The 13,650-nt window shown below is 51.6% G+C and overlaps 1 protein-coding gene across 4 annotated transcripts in view; it reads left to right on the forward strand.

Annotated features, from left to right (window-relative positions):
* WDR11 (WD repeat domain 11) overlaps nt 1–13,650 on the forward strand; it is a 238,628-nt gene that overhangs the window by 97,577 nt on the left and 127,401 nt on the right. For all 4 annotated transcript variants that reach the window (XM_029610533.1, XM_029610534.1, XM_029610535.1 and 1 more), the window contains 2 exons: nt 3,949–4,033; nt 5,495–5,601. In XM_029610533.1, coding sequence (XP_029466393.1) covers nt 3,949–4,033; nt 5,495–5,601 — 192 coding nt within the window. The remainder of the gene's footprint in view (nt 1–3,948; nt 4,034–5,494; nt 5,602–13,650) is intronic.

The raw sequence follows: 13,650 nt of genomic DNA on the forward strand, positions 1-13,650 counted from the left end.
TTATACCTTTCCAAATCACAGGGGGGTTTGGGGGTCCCCAATCTTGCGAGATACTACCATGCCGCTCAATTACGGGCGATTATTGATTTCCATCGCCAGGCCACTCTGAAACAATGGGTACAGGTGGAGCAAGCAATGGTGGGCACGATGGCCTTATCTGCGATGCCCTGGCAGCCCCGACACACTTGGAGGCTCATTAAAGTTATACCTTGGGCATTGCGGGTAACTATTACCATTTGGTCCCACAGCCGTAGAGGCCTTTTTGGGGATTATAAGTTTTTTTTTATCAATCCTCTTTGATGCATAATATCCACTTTCCGAGTGGCTTCCAATCTTCACGGTTCAACCATTGGCGGGAGAATGAGATTACCACAATTGGGCACCTATTTTCACAAGGTGTAATATCTCCCAGGGACCAGTTTTTCGAAGAGTATCACCTTGGTCATCATGACTTCTTAGCGTATGCACAAGTTACACATTACATACGAGGCTTGCAGAGGGATGGGACCCTGCGGGTCGGGCGGACCCTCCTGGAGACTTACTGTCGGTACAGCGACAAGCTCAAAGGGACGATATCCAAACTTTACCTGTTGCTGTCTCCACCATTGCCAGAGCGCCGCTCTTTTATAGCCAACTGGGAGGCTGACCTGGGAAGGCAATTGGGGAAACATACTTGGGAAGCAGTATTTAATAACGCAAGGAGGTGCTCTATCTCTGCTCGCATGCAGGAAAACTGCTACAAAATTATCTATAGATGGTATCTCACCCCAGATCGCCTCCATCGCTTTTCTCCATCTGTGTCTGATTTATGTTGGAGAGCTTGTGGGACTAGGGGAACATTCCTGCATATTTGGTGGGGATGCCCTGTTCTCACTCCATTATGGACAGCGGTCTTTTCATGGTTGTCTTCGGTGCTGGGGATTAACTTATTGGCTACTGTTGAATCTGCTTTGTTACACATTTTCCCTGACACCGTTGATAAGCCTACGCAAAGATTTTGTATGCAAATGTTTATTGCCACTCGCAGTCAGATTGCCTTACATTGGAAATCACCGCAGATTCCGAGACTTCAAACTATTGTGGACTTATTACATAAATACCAGCAGATGGCCTCATTGACTGCTACTAAAGATAACAAACTGGCGTCTTATTTCAAGACTTGGCAACCCTTTATAGAATATGCATCGCGGTGAGAGCCCTTCCGACCCGGAGAAGAGTGTGGAGGTGGCGTGACCTACAGAAGGATTCCCACTTATGGACAGTTCTCCAGTTCACTGTAGCGGCGGTGTATCGAGGGATTATTCTCTTGGAATGCTGTGCTTTCCATTTTCATTACAAACCCCACTCTGGCTTTTTTCAGACGTTTTGGACTCTTTTGATATTCTTGTGCTCTGCTGATACTCCACCACTAGGGTGGGGGAGGGATGGGGAAGGGGGCAGTTTCTTGAACTTTTCTGACCATGGTACATGTTTTACTGTGTTATTCCATTTGTTCTATGGTCTTTGTTACCTGGTTGGTAAAAACTTAATAAAAACTAAATTACAAAAAAAAAAAAAAGAAAAGAAGAAAAAAAAATGAAGACAGGAATCCTGGCTTATTTTTTGGCTAAATCAAAGGCACTGTTCCTTTAAAAAAAAAAAAAAAAGCCGCTTAGGAGAAGAGCACGTTCCCTCCTAAGGGGAAGGCTCTTTCACCTTCCTTCCCCTGTGGGAGGTCGCACGACCACCAAGCCTCCCACAGAGGAACGTGACGACGGTAGCCTACATCAACCTGCAAGGAGAAACGAAAAGCCGTCTCATAGCGTTCGAGGCGGATGTTCTCATGTCTTGGGCGGAAAGAAATCTGACCAGGTTAGCGGCTTCTCACATTGCCGGGGTAGACAATGTTCAGGCAGATTTTCTGAGGCATCAGCGCCTGGATCCCGGAGAGTGGGAGCTGTCTGATGAGGCGTTCGAGTTGTTAACTCATCGGTGGGGGATTCCCCACTTGGATTTAATGGCGACTTGGGTGAATGCCAAGGCGCCTCGCTTCTTCAGTCGCAGAAGAGAGCACCGGGTGGAAGGAGTGGATGCTCTTGTCCTTCAGTGGCCCCACGACATTCCGCTCTACGTCTTTCCTCCTTGGCGGGCAAGGTTTTAAGAAGCATAGAGGCCCGTCCGGTGGTTCTGGTGGCTCCAGAATGGCCACCAAGGCCGTGGTTCGCGGATCTTATCAACCTCACGGTGGACGACTCGTTCTGTCTGGGCCATCTTCCAAATGTCTTGAGGCAGGGTCCAGTATTTTTTGACTAGGTACATCACTTTTGTCTAGCGGCTTGGCTTATGAGAAAGAGGCAGTTGAGAAAAAAAGGTTACCCGGATACGGTAATTTCCACTCTTTTGCGGGCTCGCCAAACCTCAACCTCTGTCCAGGTCTGGAAAGTTTTTGACGCTTGATGCAATAGATCAAAAGTTTCCCCTAGGCACGCCTCAATAGTCCACATCCTTGCCTTCTTACAAGAGGGTTTGGCGAAGGGGTTAGCTGTCTATACAAGAAGGCAGGACTCTCTAGTTTTAGTTGGTGGCTTTCCTGATGGTATCATCTCTAGTAATAATATTTGTTTTGTAGGGGTTTGTGGGGAAAGTTTACACTTTTCTAAGGATGTTGGTGTCAATTTATTTGTTCCCTGTACGTACCAGGATCAGTCCAGACACCTGGGTTGTGTCTCCGCACCAGCAGGTGGAGACAGAGCAAAACTTGTCGGGCTTCCCTACATATAGTAAGGTGCCACCCACAGCCCCTCAGTCTTACTCTGTCTCCAGCAGGTGGTGCAGGGTCACTCACAGCCTCTGGGATCCCTGGGTTCCGTTTTGGTTTGTAGTCAGGGATCAGTGTTTTCTTTTAAGTTGTTAGACAGTCTCAGTATTTAAAAAAAAAAAAAAAAAAAAGAAATACAAAGGAAGTTCAGGCTCCATTGTCCTACAGCCTCCCAGGGGGGTTGTAAAGTCCTGAGGGGACCATCCCCCCCTGGTTGAGGCCGCTGCTGAGGGTCGAGGGCCCAGCCGGTCACAGGCAGCAGCGTCGGGGGTGACACCGGGGAGCCCGGTTCACTCACCCCCGCTGGAGCAGCTCATCAGGACCTGGGACAGTGCAAGTATTGAAAAAAAAAAAAAAAAAAAAGCTTGTTTTTGGCGTTTATTTCCTGAGCCGGCTCTCCGTTTGTCAGGCGCGTTCTCGTAGCGGTCGTTGGCTCCGGTTCACGTTTTTGTCTTTTTTTAAGTTGTTCTTGCTTGCTTCGCACTCGGAACGCGCCGGGGATGCCGAGGGTTTCGTCGTGCCGCGCATGCGGCTCCGTGCGCGCGCGGTTGTCCCGCGACGGGGTTTGCTCTTCCTGCGTTCCCGGGGGCGAGGGGCATTGGGGATCCAGAGTGATGGATTTATTGCATTATCACATTCCTTAGCTATTTGTTTTATGTAACCTAAACAATCTTAGAAAATTGGGATTTTTATTTAAAAAAAAAAGTTTTGTTACATCAGCCTATCAGCTCTGACCCTGCTCTTTATGGACATCTGACCTTTCATGAAGAAGCTGTAGGAATGGTGCCGGCTGCTTTGCTTATATTGCATCAAGTCTTGCTTTTACTATTGTGTGATAGTCGTGTGGTCAGAGTTGGTGCACTGGCTGTGATGCCTTCTACATGTAAGAGAGGAGGTGGCTGAAGTCTGGCCCAGTGGCTTCCTGATGAAAGACTTATTGGGAAGTAATAAGAGGGGTCATGCATGCTGGCTTCCTGATGGGAGCTGTAAGGAAAAGAGTAAGACAAGAGACCTGGCATGACGAGAACCTGAAGAGAGACTAACAGGAAGTTGTAAAGAGAGAACTGCAATCATTTAACCAAAAAACTGCCTTTGAAATGTATTTTTGTTGAAGTAATTTTGCTGATCTGCTCTAAATTTCTTTTTTTCAGGTACAGGCAATGGTTCAGTGCTGATCTACCACCTCACCAGTGGCCTCCTGCAGAAGGAGCTCAACATTCATTCCTGTGAAGTCAAGTGAGTGGGGCTGCAGCTTCCTTCTTTCTCTGCAGCGGCCCCGGCGTTAATTCCTTTAAACAGGCGGGCTTAGCCCTTCCTCCACCCAGAGCTGCCTACAGGAGCCCTGCAGGGATGGAGATTAGACCTCTGGCCCCAGCTCCTCTCTCACTGCTTTATTGAGCAGCTCTGGTGGAGCCGAGTGCCTCCACGCAACCTGCAGAAAGCGATCAGCATCCAGCAGGGGAAGCTGATTAAATTATAAATATTTGAGCAGCTACCAAATGAGTAGTCGGGCCCACAGGACAAAGCAGGCGAGCATAGCGCAGCTGTTTCCCAGAGAGCCTGATACACAAGGTGCGTGTGTGTGTGTGTGTGTGCGCGTGTGTGTGTGTGTGTGCGCACGTCCTTGAAGAGGAAGACCCGCTCCTATATATGAAGTACAATATGTCTTCAGCACCCCCAGGGTCCACGGAGTGCCGGAATCGTAACTTTTTATTGCAATAATCTAGTGCGATGCTGCACAGACCGGGGGAGGGGGAGTGAATGATTCTGCACCAGGTTGCTAATTGGGAATCGAATTAAAACATACAGCCATGTTCCTGTTCAGCCTTGTGCAGGGGCTCCTCACTCAGTTTGTAACCACCAAGTGTGTGTGTGCAGCCGGCAGCTCATTGTTTGTACTGCATGGTGCCAGCAGGTCTCGATTTGTTGTAAACGGGGAGGCTGCATGGATGGAAGGAGGCGTGCAGCCTGAAAAGTTTGTACCCCAGTGCTGCAGAGTTTCCGTCTGTTCATGTGTGTGATTCGGGTTTGGGGGAGAGGGCTCTTATTCACTTAACAGTGCTCTGTGGAACTGGGTCTGCTGGGGAGAGAGGGAGGTGGAGGAGGTTATGGAAAGCTGGCCCAGTAGTGGCACTGTGGGCATCTCCTGTCACAGGGAGCCATGTCCTAAATCTCTACCAGTGCCACATACAGGTAAACCTTCCCCACTACAGGTGCTGGAATAGCAGAGGTCTGGGAGTTTGGGTTTAAATGTGTTGCTTTTACAGCTGAAGACCTGGCATTGCACTCTGGAAAGGCAGTAGGGAGATTCCTGGGATGCAGAAGGGGTTTCAGGATCCTCTGCTTTCAGCCAGCAGAAGGAATGGAAGCATTTAACATGTGGGAGCGGGTTAGCTGGCAGAGCGCTTTCTCGGAAGCCCACATACTGCAGCAACTTTTCTGATCCTCTTTTTATGTTCTGATACCTGAAGCCTAGCTAGACAATACGGATCATCGGGAACAGTGTCCCTCCTGTCCTTTGTAAGGTGGTTCTGAGGACATTTGTGGAGCTAGTGTCGCCCCCGGGTTTGCTGTCCCATGCCAGCTGGGTGGGTGGCGGGCAGGCGTGCTCTTGGTTGCAGCACGTGACTGGAAGTCCCGCTGCCCTTTCACCCTTCCCTGCAAGTTGTGCTGACTTGGGTTCTGCTTTGACCACAGGGGGATTGAGTGGGTCAGCCTGACCAGCTTCCTTTCTTTTGCCACATCATCGCCGAACAACCTGGGCCTTGTCAGGAATGAACTGCAGCTGGTGGACATCCCAACAGGTCGGTACCTCTGCTGCGGGGCATGGGCTGTGCCGCCAGGCACGTGGGCCAGCAGTGATGCACTTACGCTCCCAGGTTATTGCGTTAAATGCCTCTTGGTAAGGTCATGTGATGGAGGCAAAGGCAATAATATTGGTCGGCTGGGGCCATTTTGAAATTGGCCACACCTGCTCTGAGCCTCCACTGCTCCACCAGGGGCACCGAGGTAGGGGCTGGATGGGGGATCTAGGGATGTTTTGGCCAAAGGGGAAGGGTTTTGGGGGGGAGAGAGTGGGGCTTTACGCTATCTTTTCAGATTTTAACTTTTTTACCTTGGCTTCCTGAAAGGAAGGGGCTCTGGGTTTGGGATGGGGTTCTTGGGGCACTTGGGGAGAGGAAGTGGACTTCGGGTCCATCAGCCCTGGGCTGCCATCGCGTGCTTTTTGAAAGGAGTCTGTTAGCCCATACTGTGGTGTTTACTAAGCTGTGGTGCCTCCTGTGCCTGGATGCAACTCATCTCATAAATCCATAGTGAATGACTTGCCACTTCCTGTCCTGGACGTACCTGCTGCATTCCTCCCTGGCTCGTTTGCATTTCTCTTTACGTGCAGAAGGGGTGGGGAAGGCTGCTGTCCCGAGAGTTCATGCTCAGTCAGCTTGGAGGAGGGCTCTCGCTACCATGAGATTTTTTGCCTCTGGCAGGTGAGAGGGAGAAACTGGTTAACTCACCCCCTACCCTGCCGCCTCCTCATGCACACTTAGATAATCTGACCAGCTACATTTATCCATCTTTGAATATTGACCTTTTATTGAAGGCTTTAAAAAAAAAAAAAAAAAAGTAAGCAAAGAAGAGCAGGGTGAGTCATCGCCACACCGGCCAGTCAGTATCAGAATTCATAATTACTATGTATTTCAGCCACTCGTAATACTAGAGCCTCAGAGTCTTGATCAACATCTCTCCCAGACTTAAAGAACGTCCCTGGCTTTCAGTCATTTACAGAGTTCATTATAAACACACAAGATCATCTATAATGCAGACATGGCTTGGTTAGGGGCACATTTACATCTATATTTGTTTGTTTTTCTATACCGACATTCGATGTGGAACATCTGTAAACCTCTGTCCGTGCCTTAAGGTCGGCAGACACCGCACTTCTAGACGTTCCCTCTGTCCATCAGCACACATGGGAATGATCAGCGAAAGAGCATTCCCTGCACGTACCCGGATCAGCCCAGACCGGGGGTTGAGCCTCCTGTCCAGCAGGTGGAGACAGACTAAAACTGTGAGGGTATCCTATATCAGGACAGAGCCTACCCTGCAGCCCCTCAGTATTCATCTATCTCCAGCAGGTGGAGACAGACTAAAACTGTGAGGGTATCCTATATCAGGACAGAGCCTACCCTGCATCCCCTCAGTATTCGTCTGTCTCCAGCAGGTGGAGACAGACTAAAACTGTGAGGGTGTCCTATATCAGGACAGAGCCTACCCTGCAGCCCCTCAGTCTTCGTCTGTCTCCAGCAGGTGGAGACAGACCAAAAACTGTGAGGGTATCCTATATCAGGACAGAGCCTACCCTGCAGCCCTCAGTATTCATCTATCCCAGCAGGTGGAGACAGACCAAAACTGTGAGGGTATCCTATATCAGGACAGAGCCTACCCTGCAGCCCCTCAGTATTCGTCTGTCTCCAGCAGGTGGAGACAGACCAAAACTGTGAGGGTATCCTATATCAGGACAGAGCCTACCCTGCAGCCCCTCAGTATTCATCTATCTCCAGCAGGTGGAGACAGACCAAAACTGTGAGGGTATCCTATATCAGGACAGAGCCTACCCTGCAGCCCTTCAGTATTCGTCTGTCTCCAGCAGATGCAAGCAGCTGAACTTGCGGTTCCCCTTCTTAGCTCCTTATCTTGTCCCTGAGGGGAGTTTTCATATTATTTCTGACAGGATCAAGCAAGTATTACCTATTGTCTATATTAAAAAAAAACCAACAAAAACTTTACTTTGAAAGTTTTCTATTTTGCTTTCCAGCAGACAGTCCTGTCTCCTCGCTCTGCTGGGGGCCTAGGGGGGCTTTGCCCCTCGAAATAGTCATGCCAAAGTTTCCAATGACCTGTTCATGGCTAAAGCTAAAGGTCTTTACTCTGTCCTTATCCTTCTTGACCTGTCTGATGCTTTTGAACTGTTGATCACCACCTTTGATACTCTGTCCTTGCTTGGATTTCAGGACTCTGTCCTGTCTTGGTTTTCTTAGAGATGAAAAGGCAGGCAATGTTGGGGGCCATCATTGCTCCCATTGCTGTACCTTTGATTTGTTTGTATATGCGACCATCAAAAGGGAAAAGTTCTCAGTAAGAACCAGTCAAATCAGTTCAATTAAAAAAGAAACAAATCTGGGAGGAGCTATAATGGTCAGATAGAAAAAACTGAACTACTTTGTTGGCTGATTCTTTTTTGGGGATATTTGAGTATAAGGATTCGATATCAAGAGTAACTAGAAACATGGGAGTACTTGAAAGGTGAACCTGATTAAGTGAAGTGATGAAGTGACCAGAGTCACAAATATAAGATGGAGCGTGAGAAATTAAGTGTTTTCAAAAATGATCTATGCACTTTGACAGGGGTTCCAAAATGAGCCAATGCTGGCTACAATAGGGCAGCCCTACAGATTGCATAGAGATTTGTAGAGTTTTGGAAGAACATAAGATAGGCAAGCATGGATGTGATTCAGTAAGGAAGACAGCTTCGTGGGACGTGAGAAAATGATTGTCTAAACCAAGTTGGACTAACTCAGAAATATGGTGGTGTAATTCAACTGTAGGATCACAAGTTAGTGGGATATATTAGATCGTATCGGACAATTGTCTCTCGACTTCAGCTACATATTGAAGGTGATCTAACACCACTATCCTATTCCTTTTATCGGTGGGCTTAATAATGATAGCGGTGTTCTGTGATAGATGTTAGATCATTTTTATCTTGTTTAGACAGATTAAAAAACGGAAAATGGCATTCCCTGTACGTACCTGGATCAGTCCAGACAGTGGGTTATGTCCCCAATCCAGCAGATGGAGTCAGCACAAGCTTTGAGGGGGCGTCACCATAAGTACTACTACCCCCTCTGCAGGAGTTCAGTATCTTCTGACTCCAGCAGATGCGAGTAGGAATCTGGGCTTGCTCCCGATTTCCTATAACCTATTCTGTTTTCCCTTGGTTGGGACTTTCTTCTCTGTGTTGTTTGCTTTGTTTTGTCTTGGATCAAGTTGTACTTCAATTTAAAAAAAAAAAAAAAAAAAGTTAATTGGTTAATTGGGGAGGCGGGGCTCCTTCGTTGTGCTGGCTCTCTGCCTCCTTTGTTTCCTCTCCCAGCGCTAGTCTGTGTTCTTACCGGGGTAAGTTGTTTTTTTCTTGGTTTTTCTTGGCTGTAGTTTTTCTTTTTCATCTAGGTTGACTGAGACTGCCGGTGAGTCCGGCCTACTAGCGGTTTCACTCGCTCCCGCGGCCATTTTGCCTGCTCCTCGTGGGCAGCAGGGAGCAGTGAGAGCGATTTCAGCGGGTTGCGAGGCCAGGACGGGCCCCCCCGCGGCGCCGCTTGAATTTCACGCGGGTTGTGCAGGCCGTCCGGGCCCCCCCGCAGCGGCGCGCCGTCTCGCGGCCCCCCCCCCCTCCCGCCCTGAGGCTCCCCGAGTGATTTTAGCTGCCGGGGCTGTTTTTCTGCGCGCCTGCTATGCCGCGGCCGTCGCGTTGCTCGGCCTGCGGCGAGCCCGGTTCGCGCATTTCAAGGGAGGGCATCTGTGCTAGGTGCCTCCCAGGGGGGGAAGGCACGTCCGGGCCCCGCACTCGTTTTCCAGCGTTGACAGCCTTGCCCGGGCGGCATGGGCCGGCCCCTCCCCCATTCCTGGCGGGAACGGCGGCCATTTTGCACGCGCTGCGCCCCGAGGGAGATCGGACAGCGCTGGGGGATGGGGCTGCCTCAGAGGGCTCTCCCCCAAACTTACTGCCGGAGGAAGATCCGGAGGTGGACTCACAGGACCAGGGTCCTCCGGGACTCTCCCACGCGGAGATTCCCCCGAGTAGGCCGGGGTTCTCCCCAGAGTTTATTCGTCTGATGCACACAGCGTACCTGCAGGAGCTGGCTGCTCCCGCGGGGCCTCCACCCCCCAAGCTACCGCGGCCTTCGTCCCTCTCCCCGGCCCCCCCCCCTCCGGGGGGCGTGGGGGCCCCACAGCTCCCCGTCCACGTCCGGCTCCCTGTGGGTTCGGGGGGGACTGGGTCGGACCCAGTTTCCCCGGGATCGGACCCGGCCGTTTCGGGACAAGGGGACTCTACTTCAGAGGGAGAGGATCCACGCACGCTGCGCCTCTTCCAGCGGGAAGAGCTGGATGACCTAATCCCACAAATCATTCAGGGGTTGGACCTCGATCCCCCGCCGGACCCGCCAGCTCCCGTTCGCGCCCGCTGTCGTCACTTCTTCGAAGAAGGGGGATCCCGGTCCTGGCAGCACTTCGTCCGCGGGCGCGGGCCTTTCCCATTCACGAGTCGTTTCTGCAACTTCCTCACCAGGGAATGGGATTCCCGGAAGCTGCGCTAAAGGGCAGCAGAGCCATGGAGAGGCTGTACCCGCTGCCGGAAGATTTTCTGGATCTCATCAAGGTACCCAGGGTGGACTCCGCGGTGACGGCGGTCACGAAGAGGACGACCATTCCGGTGACGGGTGGAGCGGCGTTAAGGGATACGCAGGATCGCAAGTTGGAAGTATTCCTCAAGCGGGTCTTCGAGGTCTCCGCAGTGGGGCTGCGGGCGGCGATGTGCAGCTCGCTTGCCCAGAGGGCCAGTCTCCTCTGGGTGCAGCTACTGCTCACTTCTCAGGTGCTGCCTCCCGAGGAGGCCGCCCAGGCGGATCGACTCGAAGCCGCAGTGGCATACGGGGCTGATGCCTCCTACGATCTCTTCAGGGTCCTTGCACCCGCTCCATGGCCTCGGTAGGTGGCGGCGCGTCGACTCCTATGGCTCCGCAACTGGGCGGCGGACACGTCCTCCAAGGCGAGCCTGGGTTCCCTGCCATTCAGGGGTAAGTTCCTGTTCGGGGAGGAGCTGGACCAGATCATCAAGTCCCTGGGGGAAAACGCGGTCCATCGCCTGCCGGAAGACAGATATCGCTCCACCAGGGCGTTTTCTTCCTCCCGGACCAGAGCCAGGGCGCAAAGACGCTACAGGAGTTACAGACCGGCGGCGTCTCGGCCCTCTCCCTCCAGGTCTCAGCCCTGGTCACGCTCCTTTCGCGGGCGCTGCCCAGCGCGTGCCGCTCCCACGGCGGGACAGCCCTCGCCCAAGTCCTCTCAATGATGTTCAGCTCGCCCACTCCGCCGTCCCCAAGATCGGGGGGCGGCTGGCGTTCTTTTACGAGGAGTGGGCGTGGATCACCTCGGATCAGTGGGTTTTGGACACCATAGGACAGGGCTACGCGTTGGAATTTGCCCGCACTCCGAAGGGACGGTTCATCTTCTCTCCCTGCGGCTCGGCCATCAAGCGAAGGGCGGTGCAGCTGACACTGGACAGACTGTGGGAGATAGGCGCCATTGTGCCCGTACCCTCCGGAGAGGTGGGCTCGGGCCATTATTCCATCTACTTCGTGGTACCGAAGAAAGACGGTTCCTTCCGCCCCATACTGGACTTGAAGGAAGTCAACAAATCCCTTCGGGTGGTCCGGTTCCGCATGGAAACGCTACGTTCGGTGATCGCGGCGGTACATCGAGGGGAGTTTCTGGCCTCCTTGGACCTGACGGAGGCCTACCTTCACATTCCCATTCGCCAGGAGCATCATCGTCTGCTACGGTTCAAGATCCTGGATCAGCATTTCCATGGTACTACAGGAACAAAAATTAGCAGGTAAGTAATAATTTTCTTTTGTGACTCCAAATGAGAGATCATATAGTACAAATTGTTCAAAAGCCGATAATTGTACATCGTTCGGACCTGGTGTATACCATTGTGAACATTGGAACATAACAGACATATCCAAAGAAGTAGGGTGAACTGAAAAAAAATTTAATTTTTAAAGTCTGAAAAAAACATTGGAGAAACGAGCCTCAAAAAGAACATGGCAGGTAGAAGGAGCAAAGTTTAAAACTCATTGAAGCAAACATTCTTCTCTAGGTGACCATGTTCTTAAAGACAAATTGTTGACCAAATTAGAGGATGATACTACTACCAAGGATCGATCTTCTGATGTTGATGTTGTGAGCGAATCATATAATAATTCAGAAGAGGGCTGTCTGAGAGAGGCTGGTAGTGCATCTGAAAAGATTTTTGTGGATGGGGGTCTTGGCGAACATCCAAAATAGACGAAATAGCAGAAGTGGAAGAAGCCATTGGAAGATGCTGTTGTGCCGACCTCATCTCCAGACAAGCCATCTGAAGAGGAGATGAATGTCACTCACTTGCAGGTGGTACAGGAGTCTTGCATCCATAGATAAAAATTTATTTATTTTTATTTAAAATACTACTAGAACACTTATCAATTCTAAGTGGTTTACAGTTTGTTATGACCTCGGTACAAATGGGGACCCTTGGCCTGTGCTGGGATTGACACTACCTGGGAGGAAGACCTACCGCAGGTTCCCAGCGACAGGAGGTGAGGCAGACAGAACGCAGGGGCCGGCTGGAGCTTCACCAAACCCAATCCCGTTCCCTGCAGGTTGAGCCTTTGGGTGCCGGGACCGGCTGGGCTTAGGAGGGCCTATGTGGAGATGCGGGAAGCAGAGGATATAGGATCCAGTCCAGTGATCGGTGGCAGGCGGCAATCAGGCAACGTGAGGTCCAGTCCAACGGTTGATAGCAGGCGGCAATCGGGCAACGTTAGGTCTGGTCCAATAGTCGGTGGCAGGCAGCAATAAGGCAACATGAGGTCCAGTCCAATGGTCAGTGGCAGGCGGCAATCAGGCAACATGAGGTCCAGTCCAGTGGTCAAGCTAGGGAAATCCATCCAAAGGGAGAAGAGTAAGCTGGGGTCCGGATTAGGCGAAAGAAGGCAAAGGCGGGAACAGGACCAAGAACAGGTCAGGTGGGCGAGAGCAGGATCAGGATCCAACGCAGAAGCAGCAGGAAGCACCAAGAAGACCTGTTGCCAAGTTGTCTGACTTAGGTTGCCACGGGATATATATGGGAAGAGGCCCCGAATTGAACGGGAGGGGTTGGTGGCGTCTCCCTGCCGCGGGCCCTTTAAATTTGTGCAGGCTGTGCGCGCGCGCCTAGGGGGCAGGGCCGAAAAGGCTGAAGTTGGCGGCGTCCCTGCTCGGGGAGAGAACGAGATGGCCCCGGCACCCTGCTGGGGGTTAGGAGCGGCGAGGGAGCGTCGGACAGCCGACTCGAGGCTGGTAAGCCTAAGAGTACATCCCCTTCTAGGCCCCCTCCCAGGAGGTTTAGGCTTGTTAGGGTGAGAGGCATGAAATTCCCGCAGGAGGGTTCTGTCCAAGATGTTGGTGGCAGGTTCCCAGGACCAAACCCCTCCCAGGCGAGTAGATACTCCTACCTCCGGCCTCTCTTTCTAATGTCCAACACCTCGTGTACTTGGTAGACTGTGTCATCTTCCGAGGATAGCGGCTGAGGTTCTGGGGGCTTCTTGGTGGGCCAGGAGAGTACTACTGGCTTTAGGAGGGAAATATGGAAGGAGTTATGAATCCTCAATGATGTTGGTAATTGTAGTTGGTAGGTCCCTGGCTCTATACAGCGGAGCATTGGGAAGGGTCTGATGTAACGAGGAACCAGTCACATGGACGGGAGTTTTAGCCAGATGAAGTGCGTGCTGAGCCAAACTTTGTCTCCAGGCCGGAGTTGGGGAGCAGGCCTACAGTGTGAATCCGCTTTTGTTCTGCAAGGTTGCTAGCTTCCTTAAATAGTTGCTTGATGACCTCCCATATTTTGTGTAGCTCCTGTGCAGTTAACTGGGCTGCTGGTGAGGGAACTGTCAGAGGAATTGGAAGTGGAGAAAGTGGCTTCCTACCGTACACGACTTGGAAGGGCTACGACTTGGTGCTGGCGGAGCCGTGAGAATTGAGGGCAAACTCGGCCC

Source organism: Rhinatrema bivittatum, chromosome 7, assembly GCF_901001135.1.
Source record: "Rhinatrema bivittatum chromosome 7, aRhiBiv1.1, whole genome shotgun sequence".
Taxonomy (NCBI): domain Eukaryota; kingdom Metazoa; phylum Chordata; class Amphibia; order Gymnophiona; family Rhinatrematidae; genus Rhinatrema; species Rhinatrema bivittatum.